Source organism: Moschus berezovskii, chromosome 14 (genome assembly GCF_049115385.1).
Source record: "Moschus berezovskii isolate FMDL1 chromosome 14, NW_MosBer_1.0, whole genome shotgun sequence".
NCBI classification, from domain to species: domain Eukaryota; kingdom Metazoa; phylum Chordata; class Mammalia; order Artiodactyla; family Moschidae; genus Moschus; species Moschus berezovskii.
In genome coordinates, this window is record NC_142473.1 from 49,647,398 (window position 1) to 49,666,038 (window position 18,641).

General features: G+C 45.4%; 2 protein-coding genes across 2 annotated transcripts in view; both read right to left on the reverse strand.

Annotated features, from left to right (window-relative positions):
• Positions 1-662, reverse strand: part of PPFIBP2 (PPFIB scaffold protein 2) — a 167,664-nt gene extending 167,002 nt beyond the window's left edge. The window contains exon 1 of the mRNA XM_055423442.2: positions 488-662. The gene's annotated coding sequence lies outside the window, so the exon portion shown is untranslated. The remainder of the gene's footprint in view (positions 1-487) is intronic.
• A 2,204-nt stretch (positions 663-2,866) lies between these two features.
• OLFML1 (olfactomedin like 1) overlaps positions 2,867-18,641 on the reverse strand; it is a 29,077-nt gene continuing 13,302 nt past the window's right edge. The window contains exon 3 of the mRNA XM_055423453.2: positions 2,867-6,028. Coding sequence (XP_055279428.2) covers positions 5,238-6,028 — 791 coding nt within the window. The 3' untranslated portion in view covers positions 2,867-5,237. The remainder of the gene's footprint in view (positions 6,029-18,641) is intronic.

The window sequence follows — 18,641 nt, forward strand, 5'->3', positions numbered from 1 at the left end:
GTGGCTTGAGGTTTGGAAAAGCGTGTTGCATTTTTCCAATTACAGTACAGAGTTGATTTCAGCTAAGGCGTTGTAGCTGGACGCACGCTCTGTGGAACACCGATTTGCTTGGGCAAAACGGACCGTAAGCTTCCCGACCACCTTGGGCTATCTCTCTAGACTACGCCGCTGCTCCAACCGACTGAGCAGAGTTCTGACACACTACACACAACTGGGATGACCGGCCACCCTGCGCATCTCCAGGGCCATCCCGGCACCTGTAGGGGCGCGGACGGTCCGTAGACTCCGGACAGGACTGGGAGGAGACGCGAAGCAAATCCCCAGGAGTTATATTCTCCTCCCAATCTGGCAAGAGAAGGGGAGGAGGGTCCCCGGCCTCGCGTCTGGGACACACTCGGGGATCTCGGTTCCTAAGGCAATTCCCCTGCGGGGGCTCCCAGTTCAGCCTGCGCAGTGGGCCCGGGGGGCGTGGGGAGAACCCACTGACCTGAGTGCGGGGCTCCTCTCCGGACAGCTCAGGTGTGCGGGCCTTTCACTTGTCCCCCCCACCTCCGTACACGAGAGCCGAGAAACAAGCAGCAGGCTACTGACCCACCGACCAACTAACCGACCAACCAGCGGACCGACCGGCAGCGGCCGCGTCCGGAGCCCACGTGACGGGGGCGGAGACCCACGGGAGACTCGGGAGGCAGGTCCCGGAGCGCCCGCGCCCAGACCGCCCCACCTTCCCCCGGGACCGCCCCTCTGCCACGCCCCTTCCCTCTAGTCTCTGTGGCAGCCCGCAGGGGACCAACCGCCCAGAGTTCTAGTTCCCTAGCGACCTGCCTCATCAACCCCGCCCCTTCGGACCTGCTTAGCCCCCGCCGGCCCAGCCCAGCTCCGGCACCGCCTCCTAAGCCAACTTTACCATCCCCTAAGCCCCGCCTCTCCCTGGCGGCCACACCCCTCAGGGCCCCGCCCCTGCTCTTGTCACCTCCCTCTCCAGCACCCTTGCGGCCCCGGGTGACGCCTGGCGGTCCTCGGCTCCCCGTTCCCTGGGCTTCTCCAGCCTTTGAGCACCGTTCCTTGGCCATAGGAAATAAAAGCGAAAAGCAGAAAGGGAACTTGTGTCGAGAATTGCAAAAAGAGATGTCATAGAAAGAATGTTTTAGAGGCAGTCCCAGGGCAGCAACCGTTGGGTGTGCGGACTTCTGGGCACAGGCGATCTGGTTCAAATTGAAGTTGGCCTGAAGGCAATCTCATTTTTTGTCTCTGACGCCCCCAGTTCGGAAGACTGAGCCACCCTAGGATCTGGCCGCTCTCGAACCCCGCGACTTGGAGTGGAGGTCCCTCTAGCGGTCAGCGCCAAACAAAGGCGCCAGCACCCGTTCTTGTGAACAGCTAGGGACAAGCAGTCCTGTCCTGTGCCCAGCATTTAGGCGGGGGTTCCACAGGCACAACAAAAGCTTTGCTGAGCACAGGAAGTAGGATCTGGGCAGGACTGGGCCTTTGGGGACCTAGTCCAAGGCCTTCCCCTGGTGTAGGGCGTGAATCCCCTTTGGTGGTACTGCTAGATTGTTGCCCTGTCTGGGCCCAGAAGACTTGGTTGCTCAGTTCAGCGGATTAAAATCCCTGTAGGCCTCAGATGGCATCGAAACCAAGGACTCTGGCATAGTCCCCAGTTCTGGCAGGAGTCACTACCTCCCTAACCTCAGTTTTTATCTACATTTCTACAGGCTGGATTGTTGATCAACTCCACAGGACACATCTTTTTTTATATTATCCTGATGGTCTGAAATTACCAGTGTGCCCAGAAGACTTGTACATGTGAACAAAACTTAAGCCACCCTGGCAAACATGAGACTCTGGTCACTGCAGGAACCTGGCCAGAGGCAGGCCAAGGGCAAAGCCAGCAGAAGAAGGCTGGGGCCCACAAGAATTGTGTTACAACAGGACACTCATCAGTTCTCTTTCACTTCCTTAAAATAGCAGCTCAGAGGCTTTTATAGAGGAGGCTGCCATGGTTCACACGAGTTCATGGGTGTTTCCAAATCCCACATGTTATTGCCCTAGTGGACCCACAGTCCTCAGAAAATGCTAGTCTGTTCTTTAGAACTATACAATTACTTTTTAAAAATCATCTTCAAAAATGGTGTAAGTCACAGACATTGAAAATAAATTCTGGTTACTGAAAGGGAAAGGGGGGTGATGAATAAATTAGGAGTTTGGGATTAGCAGATACACACTAATATATATATATATATATATATATATATATATATAAGATAAACAAGGATTTACTGTATAGCACAGGGGACTATATTCAATATTTTGTAATAACCTATAATAAAAAGGATGTGAAAAAGAATATACTGCATCACTTTGCTGTACACCTGAAACTAACACACCATTGTATATGAACTATACTTCAAAATTTTTAAAATGGTGTAAATCACTGACTTTCCAGCTTATTCTCACTTTGGAACCATTTTAGGGGAAGGGACTTAAAAATTACAGCACTGTCTGGTCCCCCCTCCAGAGGCTCTGATTGAATGGTCTGGGGGTATGTCTTGGCATCAGGATTTTTAAAAGCTCCTCAGGTGATTCTTAGGTGCAGTCAAGTTTAAGAACCACTGGTCTAGATCTTAGGAGCTTCAATCCTCAGTAAAATCCAACAAGAGAACAGAACTGAAAAGTTCATCTGAAAGAAGCCCAAGAAGTGTCCACAGACCTACATGTTTACCCCTGGCTCCCAGGAAACAAAGCGCCCCATTAACGGGGGCTTCCGGGAGAAAATGTCTTAACCTAAAATGGTGATTCTAGATGCAGAAATTGAAGGCATGAGAGTAGGTTGTTAGTGGCAGGTGTGCCCTGCATGACTGTCAAAGCAAAGCATATCACAGATGATGGTAGACAGCACATCACAGGCAGCCTCTCTGCGCCTCCAAAGGAACCATGTATGCAGGATTTATGTGTAATCCCACTCTGATTAATCCCCTGCTACCCTCGTCTGTGAGGCACATTCCTTTTCCCTGTGAAACAGGTAATGTTATTTTACCCATGGGGCAGCAAATGTCCTCCAATCCATGGAATGGGTAATATCACCACGTTTATTTATTCACACCTGCCTCATTCCACAATGGATTTGAGCTCTCTGTATCCCTCTGTTAGAACTGTGGGTAACTGTGCTACGTCCATGGGATTAGCAATTCCATTCTGCCAAACAGCTACTCAAATGCTATGGAAAAGAAAAAGGAAAAAACTACCACCCCTCTCTTCACTGCGTATGGTCCCAGCCTGGGCTTGGCAGAGTTGGAAAACAGCTGCAAACACACAGAGCAAACCCTCTCATGTGACCAACCTGGGAAGACAGAGGCCCCGGCACATGACACAGACGGGCACCACAGCCTGCACTTGTGACCCGAACCAGCCTGCAGTGAACAAATGTGTGGGAAAGAGTGAAGAAGCCCCTCCAGACAGGCCCAGGTGGCCTCTATCCCCTGGGCCACGTGGCACGCCTGCTGTGGCAGGGAGTCCCTTGCCGGCTATCTGGCATCCATCCAGATTCCAGAATACTTACTGAAGGCCTCAGTGAGTTGGGGATTGGTCACAGTAAATCCAGGCACAGGCAGCACTCCCTGAAACTTTTATGCTGAGGGCATGTAGGCAAATAGAACGTGATGAGGTTTATTTGCTTGGTGTCACTTTTATTGTGTTTCAGGCAAGAAGAAAGCAGCAGGGGAAGGTAAGGCAAGATGAGTCTACAGAAGGGTCCTCACCCTTAGGCTGGTTTTCTGGAGGAAGTAGCTTTTCAAAGGCCTATAGGAGGGTCTTGTACAAGCATGAAACTAGCTAAAGGGGCAGGCCATTATTTTTAGGCTGAAATGATTAACAAATTGCTGAGAAAAGGTTGGGTGAATAAACATATATTTGATGCTTCCTTGGACAATGACAAGATTATGGGCTTTGCGGTATTTTCTAGCTCTTTCCTTTTGTAGCTTCAGTACTTTAAATGGCTCACCGAAACCCTCTGTCTATAAAGGCTTGTCCCATCTATCTCATAAGGGTGAGAGGAGTTCTAACACAGGTGCAGACACTTATAACTGGAAAGTGGTATTCAAATGGTAATATTTTCACTTTCTTATTACGACCGCCTTGCTTGGTATAGAGACAGTACCAGGGGAAATCAAAATTAAACATCAACAAGAAATGTTACTTTACACTATTGATACTATGTATAGAATAGATAACTAATGAGGACATACTGTATAGCACAGGGAATTCTACTTAATGCACTGTGGTGACCTGAATGGGAAGGAAGTCCAAAAGGGAGGAGACACATGTGTATGTAGGGCTGATTCATTTTGCTGTGCAGTAGAAACTAACACAACATTGAAAGCAACTATACTCCAATAAAAATTAATCCAAAAAAGAGTACTTTAGTTGGGCAGTGAATAATAGAAGAATACCAATTCTGTTCTGTTCTGTTCAGTCGCTCAGTCATGTCTGACTCTTTGCGACCCCGTGGACTGTAGCCTACCAGGCTTCTCCATCCATGGGATTCTCCAGGCAAGAATACTGGAGTGGGTTACCATTTCCTTCTCCAGGGGATCTTCCCGACCCAGGGATCGAACCCGGGTCTCCCACATTGGAGGCAGACGCGTTAACCTCTGAGCCACCAGGGAAGCCCAAGAATATCAATGCTAAGTCTAAGTCGCTTCAGTCGTGTCCGACTCTGTGGGACCCCATAGACGGCAGCCGACCAGGCTCCGCTGTCCCTGGGATTCTCCAGGCAAGAATATCAATAGGCAACTGTAAAAGAGGAAAGAGCTTGGGCAAAGGCCAGAGGGGAGAAAAGCCAGGAGTATGAGGGTGTGGCCTACATTTCTAATGGCTGAGATGGTGAGAGTGGGGAAAGTTATTAAAGTCCATGCTAAAATGCTTTACTAAAAAGAAAAGGTTGGAAGTAAGCTGGATCAGGATGTGGAAGGCCTTGAGCACCAGGGCGTTGGGATGGGTAATGGAAGATCCTGAAAATTCCTGAATGACAGACTGTCATCTAAGCTCTTAGAAGATACCAAAGGCAGTACCACCTAGAAAAGGATATGTGTGCATCCCCACTTGTAGCCCCTCATCTCCCTGTGTGCCATTAGTGGGATGCTATTAATATATTAATACTACAGTGTATTTCAGAGGGGCCCTGGCCCCCCATCCTGGAGCGCAGCATCCCTGGCCATCTCCCGCCCCACTGCAATGCGTCACTGGAGAGGCTGCTTTCTCCTGGTCTGGAGTTTGTAAATGATCTGGTTTCCATCATTCCAGGCATAGAGCTGCTTATCCCTGGGGTTGTAATGGATCATGGAATGGCTTCTCGGCCGCCTGGGAAAGAACAAGTTGGGTAGATTCTCTTCCATGATGGTGCCAAGAGGATCATAGACACAGGTGACACGATGCGGGCCATGGCCTCCAGAACTGTAGACCACATAGAGGACCCCACACAAGAGGAACGAGGCTTCAGCATCTTGGCTTCTGCACGGCGTGTCCCATGAGTGTTCTACTCCCAGCGTGTCAGGCTCAATTTTCGTAAGAACCAAATGGCTGTGGATGCCTGGCCCGGAGTGGATGGCCCAGAGCCCGTGCTCATCCACAGCCAGGTCAATGTATGTCGAAGGGGAGTGCTGGTAGGCCAGGGCTCTGCCTGCTCCTCCAAAGAGACGCATCCGGTCTTCTACAATCCTCTTCTGCAGATTATATTTGATGATCTCATTGGGAGTCCCTTGGCTGTGAAAAAATAGGAAGCCTTTGTAGATCACTTGGCCTGTTCCCTGCCAGGAATGTGTTAGAATCAGCTTCCGGGGGCCTGGCTTGGTGCTATCTTCCATGAAGGCCCGTATATTGGCAAATTCCCAGACAGTGTTGTTTCTGGACCCAATGAAGACATAAACCTTTGGAGAGTCACTGACAGCATCTTTCATCCAAGAGCCATCTGTGTCCATCGTCTTCTTCACTATTTTCAGAGACTTTACGCCCATCAGCATGTTGTCACAGCCTGGCCACAAAAGAGGAAAAGGAGAGGTTATTTTATGAACATATGAGATGTCTGCTTTTCTCACAGATTGCTTTTTTTTTCCCCTCAGTGTCTAATATTAAATTATCACACAAAGATCAGTCAGCGATTGTAGGATTCAATGAATCAAAGATTTTAAAGAATAACTGAGTCTGTGAAGGGAGTTGCTGTCCGGTTATAAGAGCATTCATTAGTCAAGTTATCAAATCAAGATATAAACAACTATTTGCTGTGTCCTAGACCCTGTTCCGGAGAAGGCAATGGCAAGCCACTCCAGTACTATTGCCTAGAAAATCCCATGGATGGAGGAGCCTGGTTGGCTGTAGTCCGTGGGGTCGCTAAGGGTCGGACACAACTGAGAGACTTCACTTTCACTTTTCACTTTCACACACTGGAGAAGAAAATGGCAACCCACTCCAGTGTTCTTGCCTGGAGAATCCCAGGGATGGGGGAGCCTGGTGGGCTTCCGTCTATGGAGTCGCACAGAGTCGGACACAACTGAAGTGACTTAGCAGCAGCAGCAGACCCTGTTCATTCTCCAGAGCAATTCGAGGTAACACACTGAGTATGGAACCACCTAATTCAATTGTGTTTGCCAAGATTTTACTAGGTTTCTGCTGTATACTTGGCTTACAGTACTGTCTTAGAACAGTGCTAAGTACTAAGGATAACAATTATAATATCAACCTACAACTTGAGAAGATGAACTTCCAGGAAGGATTCCGGTTCTTAACCCTACTAGAACGCTGTTGTTGTTCAGTTGCTCAGTCGTGACCCCATGGACTGCAGCGTGCCAGGCTTCCCTGTCCTCCACTATCTCACTAAATTTGAGTTTGCTCAAATTCATGTCCATTGACTGAACACTCATTTACTCATGAATGCATGCGTGCCTTTAGTCAGCAGACTTTGGATACCAACAAAAAGCAAGATACTAAGCTAGGTGTTATGAGCTGGGGGTACAACGGACTGGGGTACAATGATAAATTAGGCACGGTTCTTGCTTAATAGGTGCATGACTCTAGATATAAAGCTTAAAGTGAATTTTTTTTTTCAAAAAAGAGGATAGAGAAGAGACATATCATTTGATACAGAGGAGAACCTGCCTTTGAGTTAGCCCTTGAAGGACATTCTGACAGGGGTGGGAGAAGCTTTCCCAATAGTTAACAAAACTGCATTTGGGAAAGTCCTTCAAACTCAGTGAAGTAGTAGAGTTTCATCTAGTATAAGCTAAATCCTTTGTGTATAAAACTAGATGCATAAAACAAACTAGTTGAAATCAGCTCTGTGCCTGGAACCTTGAGGGTGGAGCTAAGGAATATGGATTTAATTCTCCAGGAAGGTAGGGGGCTACTTAAGCTTTTGAATAAGAATGAAACATGGCCAAACTGTTCTACAAGACTAATTAAGCTGGTAGTCATGTGTACAATAGATATATGGGAAAGAGACTAAAATCAGGGAAACCAAGCAGAAGGTATTTCTGTAATCCAAACAGGATGAAAGGATCTAAACTAGGTGGAGGAAGATGAAGGAAAAAGAAGGGGCCGACATTTCTCTAGCTCCTCACTGCCACTCAGACTATTACTCTCTCAAAAAATCCTTCCTTCTTTGATCCTAGATCAATTCAAAGATCTGCCTCTGCCCTTGAGAGCTGTGTGTTGGTGGAGAAAATCTCACATTGGTGCCTACTGGTGTCATTACACTAAGGGGTCTCCAACGTCAACTGAGCCCTAAATACTATCCTGCTCTCCATGCTCAGCCCATCTTCCACATGGCAGCTATCTTCAAGCCCTCCCTTTGCCCCACAACTAGCCTATCAATCCTTCATAATAACACCTTTGCAAACATAAATACTATTAGACATGAACTTCCTTGACTTCCTGCTCCTCACTTATAGACTTTTCTTCAACGCCTAACCTTGCCACCCTCCCACATATCTTAGAAGCGGCCATGTCATTCCTCCTGTGAAGACTAATTAGTTCACCTGCACTCCTGTCTCATCCTTTCCTGCCTTCTAGATTTCCTCCATGAATGATTCCCCTTTCTATCTCAGATTTCTCCTTCACTACTAGTTCTTTAGCTTGTGAATATCAGTTCTCTCACAATTAGACACCTTTTCCAACTAACTTCACTCTACCATTTTATAGAACTAGATTCTCCTATAGTTTGTCCTCTCTGCAACCATTTCTTCACCTCCCATTCTTTCACTTCACCATAACTTCACAAAAATGACCCTTTATAACATGACCAGGGACTTCCTAACTGAAAACTTAAACCTTTTATGTCCGTATCTTAGCTGACCTTTCTGTAGAATAGCAATATTGATTAGTTCCTCCTTCTTGAAGATTTTTTTCTCCCTAGATCTTTTAAATATATATATTATTTCTATTATATTTTTTGGCTGTGCTGGATCTTTGTTGCTGTGCGGGCTTTTCTCTAGAGGCAGCAAGTCGAGGTTACTCTCTAGTTGCAGTGCGTGAGCTCTAGGGCACACAGGCTTCAGTAGTTGCGGCGCATTAGCTCAGCAGTTGTGGCTCCTGGGCTCTAGAGCACAGACTCAACAGCTGTGGTGAACAAACCTAGTTGCTTCCCGGAATGTGGGATCTTCCTGGATCAGGGAACGAACCCCTGTTTCCTGCACGGCAGGCAGATTTTTTACCACCAGAGAAGCCCTCCCTTGATCTCTGTGTCGCCACAGAGACAAATGTCTGTGTTCATCAAGTGCCATTTCATTTTCCTCTTCTCCAGTCACACATTCGCAGCCGTCTTTGTACATAAGCTGCACCCATTGATCTATGTCCTGTCCGATGGGATGTGGACGGAAGTGGTGTATGCCCTTTCCACCTGGCCCTTACATATGCTATGTTCGAGAAGACCTCAGGGTCTTGGGATTCTCATGGTGAACAAGTTAGAGAGAGATATAGGTCAAGATTAGATGAATGCCGCTCGTCATTTTAGGAAAAGTGGGTCATCAGTTCCAGTCATGAGCTTGCTGCTGGGACTGCCCTGTTTAGACAGTCTGTTGAGAGGTGAGAAGTGTCACAGAGGCAGGGTGTGGTAGCCCGACTAAGCACGAGAAATCCTGTATGTCTCCCTCAAATCCTGCCGAGGTCTATATCATAGGTAGGAAAGGACAGTCTTAAAAGCTCAGCAAGTCTCTGGGTCTCTCTCACTGACTGCTGCAGGGCGAGGTGGTGGCGTGACAGTCGAATGTATAACAGTCTCTTGAGGAGAACTGAACATTCCAAGGGCCTCTGCAAATCTTTCCAAAAGCTTCAATATAAGAAGCTGGATGTGCCAATGGGTCGTCATTTTGTTCTTAATAAATACAAAGAATAAACTCCAACTGGAGGCCAAATGGAGTCAGAGGAAAAGATATATGGTGAAAGGAGAGACAGTGGACACAAAGAGGAAAAATGTATGGCCAGAGAAGTCCCAGAGCTGGAGGTGAGTAAGCATTTAGCAAACTGCGTGTACTGCCAGCTATTTGGGAACCAGTCATGAATGCCAAGGGAAAAAAAAAATCCAGAAAGATAGGAGGACAAAGAAAGCAGAGGTGTTCTACAATCAAGAGAAGAAAGAGTTTCAGGGAGTAGTAGCAATCAAGAAATCAAAGTTTACTGAGAAGTTGATTAGGACGAAGACTGAGAATTGGCTCTTAGATTTTGCAACATGGAGGTTGTTGGTGACCTTGAGAAAAGCTGATCCAGTGGAGCAGGCAGGGGAATTTAGACCTGTGGAGACCTGGAGCTGGTCTGAGTAGCTTAGGGCATAATTGGAGGTGAGGAACCCTACCACAGTTCTTTAATCAGATCATCGCCCACAATGACCGTACCTTCTTCTTTCCTCAAGCCTCCATCATAGCCTCCTCACTCTCCTAGGAAGATCTCACCTCTGATCTCACGAAGAAGACAGATGCAGTCAGAGAACAATATCGTCTCTGGTGTGGATTACTGCAACAGCCTCCTACCTGGTGGCCACACTTCCATCCTTGGCCTCAGAGGCCATTCCCCACAGTTGCTGAAGGTATCTTTGAAAAATGTAAGTCAGATCATGTCCCCTGTCTGCTTAAAACTCACCAGTGACTTCCCATCTGACTCAGAATTAAGCTCAGGTCTACCTTCCAGGCCATCTGGGGCTGTTTGCCCACTGCCTCCCCGCCTTGTTTTCTGCAAACTCCCCTACTTTGAGCATTTTGTTCAGCTATTCTGGCCTCGCTGCTGTGCCTCAGACTGTGCCAAGCACACTCCTGCCTCAGGAAATTGGCACATTTTGTTCCCTCTGATTGGAACCCTCTTCCTGAAGATAACTACATGCCTTCCTCCCTCGCTCCATTTAGGTCTGCTCATAAATGTTCCCTCATCATCAAGGTGGTCTCTGATCACCCTATTAAAAATGGCAGCCCCCTTCTCCAGCTCTGCGTAACCCCCTTACCCTAGCTCATTGTTCTCCATAGTGCTTGTCATCTTCTATCTGATATATTATAAATTCATCTGTTAACATATTTATTGTTCAGCTCCCTTCAATAGAGTATAAACTTGTTGAGGGCATGAGCATTGTCTTATCTGTTTCATTCACTGCTGTGAATCTTGCCCCTGGGATAGCAACTGGCACATAGGAAGCCAGTGTTTGCTGAATGAATGAGTTTTCCAGCTAACCAATCTATTAATCAACTGCACACGAACCCATACTATTTGCCTTCCCTCCTGCTCTCTTTACTTTTGCAGAGAATCTTGTTCCTCTCATCAACACGGGACTTAGCACCTGAAATTACCTCCGTCCTCCTGCCCAACAGTCTCTTCCTCCCCCTCTGTAAACAACCAGGCTATCAGATCATCCTAGAAGCTTTCTAGTGTGACCCCATTTCTCTGCTCCACTTCATAATAAAATTCCTTAAAAGAGGAGGTTCCTCACCTCCAATTATGCCCTAAGCTACTCAGATGAGTTCCAGGTCTCCACAGGTCTAAATTCCCCCGCCTGCTTCACTGGATCAGCTTTTCTCAAGGTCATCAACAACCTCCATGTTGCAAAACCTAAGGGTCAATTCTCAGTCTTCATCCTAATCAACTTCTCAGTAAACTTTGATTACCTGATTGCTACTTCTCCCTGAAACTCTTTCTTTTCTTAATTATAGAACACCTTTGCTTTTCTTTGTCCTCCCATCTTTCTGGATTTTTTTTCTGTTGGCATTCATGACTGGTCCCTTATCATCCACCTTTAAGTGTTGTGCCCTCAGACCTTTTCTTTTCTCTGTTTACGATAACTTTTCAAGTAACTTCATTCTTTCCCATGGCTCTGAATAGCACTGTAAATTCTGAATAATGAATAAATCAAAATTTCTGTCTGGAATGACATCTTATCTAGATGTCTATTTAGCCCCAAACTTTTTCATCCAATTGCCTACTCCATGTTCCTACTTGGCTACCTTCAAACTTCCTCTGTACAAAGCAGAACTCTTGCTTTTATTCCCCAAACTCTCTTCCTCTCCCCATTTCAAGCAAAAATCATCAATCAAATTACCTGTCCAAAAGTCATCTTTGATTCCTTTCTCTCCGTCTCTCCACACTGGCAAGTGCTGGTAGTAAACCTATCTTTAAATTATGATGTTATACTTAAAATTCTCGCTATATTTCCATAGCTCCTCTTTCCACGCCCTCCTTTCCCCCTGCACTCTGTGAATCCTCACCTTTTGCCTGGACCACTACCTAATTTGTCTCTCTGAGTTTACTTTTGCTTATCTACAGAATGTTCTCCACAAAGCAGTAGGAGTGGTCTGTATAAAAACATGAATTATGTGACTGACTTGCTAAACGCTTTTCCCTGCCACTGTTGGAATAAAATCCTAACTTGGCCTAAAACATCTATCTGATTTGGCTTCTCCCTGCCTCTGGGACTTGATCCTCCACTCCCTCCCTCCACTCCCACCTTGCCTGCTGTACCTTGCCTCATGCTGTGGAGATTACCTTGGCTTTCCTACTATTCTGGGAGCTGTCAAGTTTGTTTCTGCCTCAGGGCTCTTGCACTTGAAATTCTTTCTGCTGGGAGTGTTCTTTACTCTGATCCTCCATAGTCTGCTCCTACTCATCCTTCAAATCTCAGTTTCAATTTCATCTCCTAAAGAGGCTTCCTGTGACTACTGTATCTAAATTTAAAATGATCTACTGTAGCATCTCTCTTATTTCCTTGAGTTTTTCTACTCTCTTATTTACTGAGTTTTGTAATTATGTTATCTGTTTTATTTACTAGTGCACTGTCCTTTTCCTCCACTAGACTATAAGATCCACAAAAGCAAGGCTTCTGTGTTCATGTTTACTATTGTACTCTACTGCCTGAGAGCTCTGTGGGTTCAATAAACATCTATTGAATTAGTAAGGAAGGTAGGTTCATTCAAGCAGATGTTTTTCTAGGGTTTAAATAGTGCTGCACACCCAGAGTTCTGACTGCAGATCTGTCTTAAGTAATAATAATTTGTAAAGCACTTTAGGGTTTTTATAATACTTTCAAATGCATTATTTTATTTAAAAATGTGACACAATATTGTCACCAAGACAGTATATGGCAGGGGTGTGGCTGGGGAGAGCCAAGTCCTAGAGAGTCAATCCTTCCAACAGTCATGCCATCTGTGGCTGCTCCCAGAGGACTTGCATGGCTCACACCATAGCCAGGACCAAACTTTGGGGCAAGCTATTGAAACTGAATAGAACCCTGTGGAGCTCCTGGGCTCAGAGGACTTTCTGTGTCCCCTCTTTCTAGGGAAGAGACTCCAGCCTCCATGACCTTCCCTGAATTCCAAAGGGCAAAGAAAACAGTTGCTAAACAGGGAAGAGGGAGCAAAGTCAAGAAACAATAGTGCAGCCTTGGGGCTGGGTCTTGGTTGACTTCAAGAGATACATATAATAGTATCTTTGCGCTCTCCTGCAGAACTAAAATCCCCAACAAATGGAAGATGCTCAGTTCAATTCATTTCAGTCACTCAGTCGTGTCCAACTCTTTGCGACCCCATGGTCTGCTGCACACCAGGCCTCCCTGTCCATCACCAACTCCCGGATTTTACTCGAAACTCATGTCCATTGAGTCGGTGATGCCATCCAACTACCTCATCCTCTGTCGTCCCCTTCTCCTCCCGCCTTCAATCTTTCCCAGCATCAGGGTATTTTCAAATGAGTCAGCTCTTTGCATCAGGTGGCCAAAGTATTGGCGTTTCAGCTTCAACATGAGTCTTTCCAATGAACATTCAGGACTGATTTCCTTTAGGACTGACTGGTTGGATCTCCTTGCAGTCCAAGGGACTCTCAAGAGTCTTCTCCAACACCACAGTTCAAAAGCATCAATTCTTTGGTGCTCAGCTTTCTTTATAGTCCAACTCTCACATCCATACATGAGTACTGGAAAAACCATAGCTTTGCCTAGACAGACTTTTGTTGGCAAAGTAATGTCTCTGCTTTTTAACCTCCTGTCTAGGTTGATCAGATTGGAAGATGTTAGCATTCTTCATTCAATAGAAGGTCACAGTTTGATAACCTTGAGAAGCTCATCAAGAGACCACCTGAGGCTGTATTAAAGGAGGGCAGGCCCTGCACACACCTTGATTCTTAACAGCCAAATAAATAAATATTTTTAATAATATAATACAGCAGTAATTAATACAAACATTCTTCTTCCTCCTTCTACTCTTTTCTAATATAGAATCCTTGAAGAAATAGCAAAACAAGAGAGTGCTAGGTGGTTTTGAGCAGAAACACAGTTCTGGGAAAGAAAGCACAGAATTTTCCTCTGTGTGCTCCCTTCAGCTTTCTCCTGTCCCTTGTAGCTGGAACTTGGGACTGGGAGTCAGAGATCTCAGTGGTCTGAACTCCATTTGGTTCTCTTTGTGACTTTCTAAAAGTCCCTTGGTCAATCTAGCCTTAGCTTTTCCACCTGTAAAATGAGAGGTTTAGCCTGGCTGTTGTACAGTTTATTCAGGTGAATAGTCTATAATTTTTTCATAAATTCCTCTACTTTTGGAATTTGGGGGGAATATACTTCCAATGTTTGAGTAACAGGGAAAGTTAAAAGTCCCTGCTGTGCCTCTCTTAGAAGAGATAATTAGCGGGAGTAAAAGGTTGAGGAAGGATATGAAATAAATTGAAAACCTTTGAGTCCAGCCAAGATGCAAATTATTTAACAGAGACACTGACATTTTGCAAACCAGAGAAGCAAAATCTGTGGTTTACCCCTCAGGCAGAATTGTAGACAAGCAATTAGGGTAGAATTTGGCCCAAGGCCTCAGAGTGAATTCATTTATAAATATCACTTATTTGAAAGTTCTTAATATTTTCCCCCTTATTTAATAGTAACACTCTCCAGACTTGGTGAGACGTTTCCCTCCATAAGGAGTGACTCAATCAGAGTTATTATAAAAGAGTGATGTGGGAGTTTCTGGTGGTCCAGTAGCTAAGGCTTGGTGCTCCTAATGCAGGGGGCTGGGGTTTGATCCCTGGTCAGGGAACTAGATCCCACATGCCACAACAAAGACCTGGCATAACCAAATAAAGATTAAAAAAAAAGAAAACTGTGCTGGTTATTAGTAGAGAATTAACTGGGGGTAGAGGTGGAGGAGAGGGGATACAGGGAGACAGGTAGAGAGTCTGTAAGTATAATCCAGATGAGAAAAATCTAAATAGTGATGGGAGTGAAAAAATGGGCACAGATTCAAGAAACAGAAAAAGAGAGGTCAGGTAACGGATTAGCTTGTGGGAACTGAGTGATAAGACAGACTCAAGCCTGTGAGACAGAAGGGAAGGGGACAGAGCACAACCTTTAAAAGAATGACATTGAGGATATGACAAAAACTGATTAGAAATGACCAGGCCCAAGATGGCATAAGATCTGATTTCCACTAGGCCTTGACCTTCATTATATACTCATTGTAATGCAAGCTAAATGGCACACCCACCTGTGCCAGGACAGTGCTGAGGTTAACCAATAGGAGGTAACATTTTGACTTCTTGGGACTTCCCTGGTGGTCCAGGGGTTAAGAATTTGCCCGCCAATGCAGGCGACAAGGGTTCGGTCCCTAGTCTGGGAAGATCCCACATACTGCAGAGCCTGCTCTCTAAAGCCCACGAATCACAACCACTGAGCCCATGTGTTGCAACTACTGAAGCCCATGTGCTTAGAGCCTGAGGTTTGCAACAAGAGAAACCACTGCAAAGAGAAACCCGTGATCCACAACAAAGAGAGGCCCCCGCTCACCACAACCAGCGAAAGCCCTCACGTGGCAAGGAAGACCTAGTGCAACCAAGAGTAAATAAATCTGGACTCCTTCAACCACCTGAACTGTATTCACGCTAATAAACATTGGTCAGTACCTACCAAGTGACAGTTACGTGGGGATGTCAAAAATGACAGCTCTCAGATGAGTAGTCAATTATAAAACTTCAAGCTATTTGGTATGTCCTGGAAATTAGTGGCAGTTAAGCTTTTTAAAAATAAACTTTTAATTTTTATTTTATATTGGGGTATAGCTGATTAACAATGTTCAGTTCAGTCCAGTTCAGTCGCTCAGTCGTGTCCGACTCTCCGCGACCCCATGAATCACAGCATGCCAGGCCCCCCTATCCATCACCAACTCCTGGAGTTCACTCAAACCCATGTCCACAGAGTCGGTGATGCCATCCAACCATCTCATTCTGACACTGAGGAACAGTTTATTGGAAAGTGGAAGCAACTATCCCCTTCTCCTCCAGCCCCCAACCTTTCCCAGCATCAGAGTCTTTTCCAGTGAGTCAATGCTGTGATAATTTCAGGTAAACAGTGAAGGGACTCACCCATACATATACATTTATTCATCCCCTTTGAAATTCTGCTACCATCTAGGCAGTCACATAACACTAAGTAGAGTTCCCTGTGCTATAGAGTAGGTCCTTGTTGGTTATCCAGTTTAAATATAGCAGTGTGTACATGTTCATCATCCCTAACTATGCCTTCCCCACATCCATTCCCCCAGAAACCATAAGTTCATTCTCTGTGAGTCTGTTTCCCACAGAATACATTTCTGATATGTCAGCATAGTACCCAGGGTCCTTCCTCTGACCTCTTTTGTCACTTCCCCACCGCACTGGACTAATTAGTAATCACCAAGCTTGCCATGGCCTCTCACAAGTTTGAGACTTTGCCTCTACTTTTTCTTAGCTCATCTTCGCTAACATGGGATACATCTTCTTGTCCTTTAAAACAAAATCTCTAACTCTTGCAGAGTAGCTACTTGCTGTTTCTTGTGTGTCCAAAGCATTCTGTGCAGTCCTCTTCCAGGGCAACTCTTGGGCTGAACTGGAAATGCCTACTCACTGTTTCCTTGCAAGCATTTTACACAGAAGCTATGCTTTGTTTGTTTTTTTTTTTTCATCCACAGGGCCTGGGACATGGTACATATCTCACTCACTATTGAAATTCTTATTGCTTACTGTCCAAACTCAGGAACCAGTTAGATTCAGATAATGTAGTATTAGTCAGTTGCTACCCCAATGCATGCTAGGCCAACTTAGAAATCAAGTAGATTCAGATAACAAGAGGTACATGTGGACAATAGCAAGCGCTATTTCACTGTCTAGAAAGCCTGATTAGATGGAAGGCAGGAGGGCAGGAGGACCAGCTTATATGGAATGGTACTCAGTGAGCCATGGGAAGATCTGGCTCTGCAGAAGGGCTGTGAATCCAGGGTGAGTGCTTAAACAGAGCCTGGCGTACAATATGTGCTCTATGTATTTTGATGAGTTTCACAGAACTCTTTAGCAAAACCACATGCTAAGTCCCTTCAGTCATGTCTTACTGTTTGCGACCCTGTGGACTGTAGCCCACTGGTCTCCTCTGTCCATGGCATTTTTCAGGCAAGAATACTGGAGTGGGTTGCCATTTCTTTGTCTAGGGAATCTTCCTGTCCCAAGGATTGAACCTGTCTGTGTCTTATATCTCCTGCATTGGCAGGCAGATTCTTTACCTCTAGCGCCACTTGGGAAGCCCAGCAAAACCACATCAAAGGTTTATCTAGGTTCCTAACTCTAACAGTATTTCATGGCACCCAGTACAGAGCCCTGCCAGCTTCCCTTTATTGGTGATTAGCCATCGAGTCTGAGAAAGAAAACAGAGGATGCATGGCTGTTGGTTTGTATGGCTATGTGCTGCTCAACAGCACGGATGTGAAGAATCTGGGAAGACCTGTGAGTAGCAGTTCACAGCTTCCACTGTGAGTCTCTATAGCTGGAGTTCAACACAGCCAACCTCCTTCACATGTGTGCTTTCAGAAGAGGCCAGCTTTCCATAACCCCCTTACCTTAGCTGGTTTTCTTCTGTAGTTTTTAACTTCTGACATATTGTAAATTTTCATGCTAACATATTTATTGTTTGACCCCCCTCATAGAATATTAGCTCTATGAGGTCAGGGCTTTTTGCCTAATGTGCTATGTTCACTGCTAGATATCCTGTCCTAAATTAGCATATGGCACATACTACAATTTCTCTATTTTAATTGTGAATATGTTAAATATCAAGAGATGTTAACATACATCAGCAAAAACTCTCTAGGGTCCTGAATAATTTTTTTTTTAATGTAATGAGTTTCTGAGATAAAAGTTTGAGAACTGTTGTCCTAGAGGATCCAGGCTGGTCAACACTCATGCACAAGTGAAGCACGGAACTGGGCAGTCCTCCAAGGAATTCTGAATCAAACAGCCTCTGTTATGCATTAGTTATCTAACTGTTGCAACATCTTAAGCATTTCAAGTTTATAATTATGAACTTTTTGCTTTTATTTTTTATTTAAAGACTAAGCTGAGTTTTGGTTTCTGCACAGTGGGTTATTTTTTTTCCCTTTAATATTCTTACTTAAACTGAAAAGGATGGAAATGTTCTCAATGTCAAGGTGTGATACTGCCATGTTCCCATTCATCTAGCTAGGAAGCAGAATCATTTTGCCGTTTGCCATGAATGCTTCCTATGTCATCAGTCATACTGATGCTGTTCTATCCTTTCTCAACGTGTGCTGGTGCAGCACTTGCTTGCCTCATCCTAAACTTTGCAGCAGCCCTCTGACAGGTTCTTTAGTCTCCCCTCGGGCATGCTAATGCTCCATCCATTGCCTTCACATAGATATTTGCAAACTTAAAAACTCATCTTGATGAATGCCTCTTTCCAAAAGCAGCAAGTCCCATACGGATGTTATTAGAGGTTCTATTGGAAGGATGGGCTCCAGAGTCAGACTTGAACTTGCTTTGCAAAAAAAACTTGGTGAAAGCAACCAGATCTTGGTACGCTTGTGCCCTCTCCTTCAGACATCTTCCTCAACCATGAGAACAAGCCCAGGTTCGCCTCCAAAAGATCAGATGCCACATGGAGAAGAACCAAGCCATTGCAGCTAAGGCCGTCCTTAGCTGGTCATCCCCTGGGGAACATGCCACTAACTGTGGTTGCACCAGGGAGTCTGCTGAGAACAGCTAAGACTGGCCCAGGCTGACAGAACTGCCCAGCTGCCCTGTGGACTCCTGGGAAATAATCAATGATTGTTTTAATCCACTAAATTTCAAAGTGGTTTGTCATATAGCACTGTTTGTGGCAGATACCT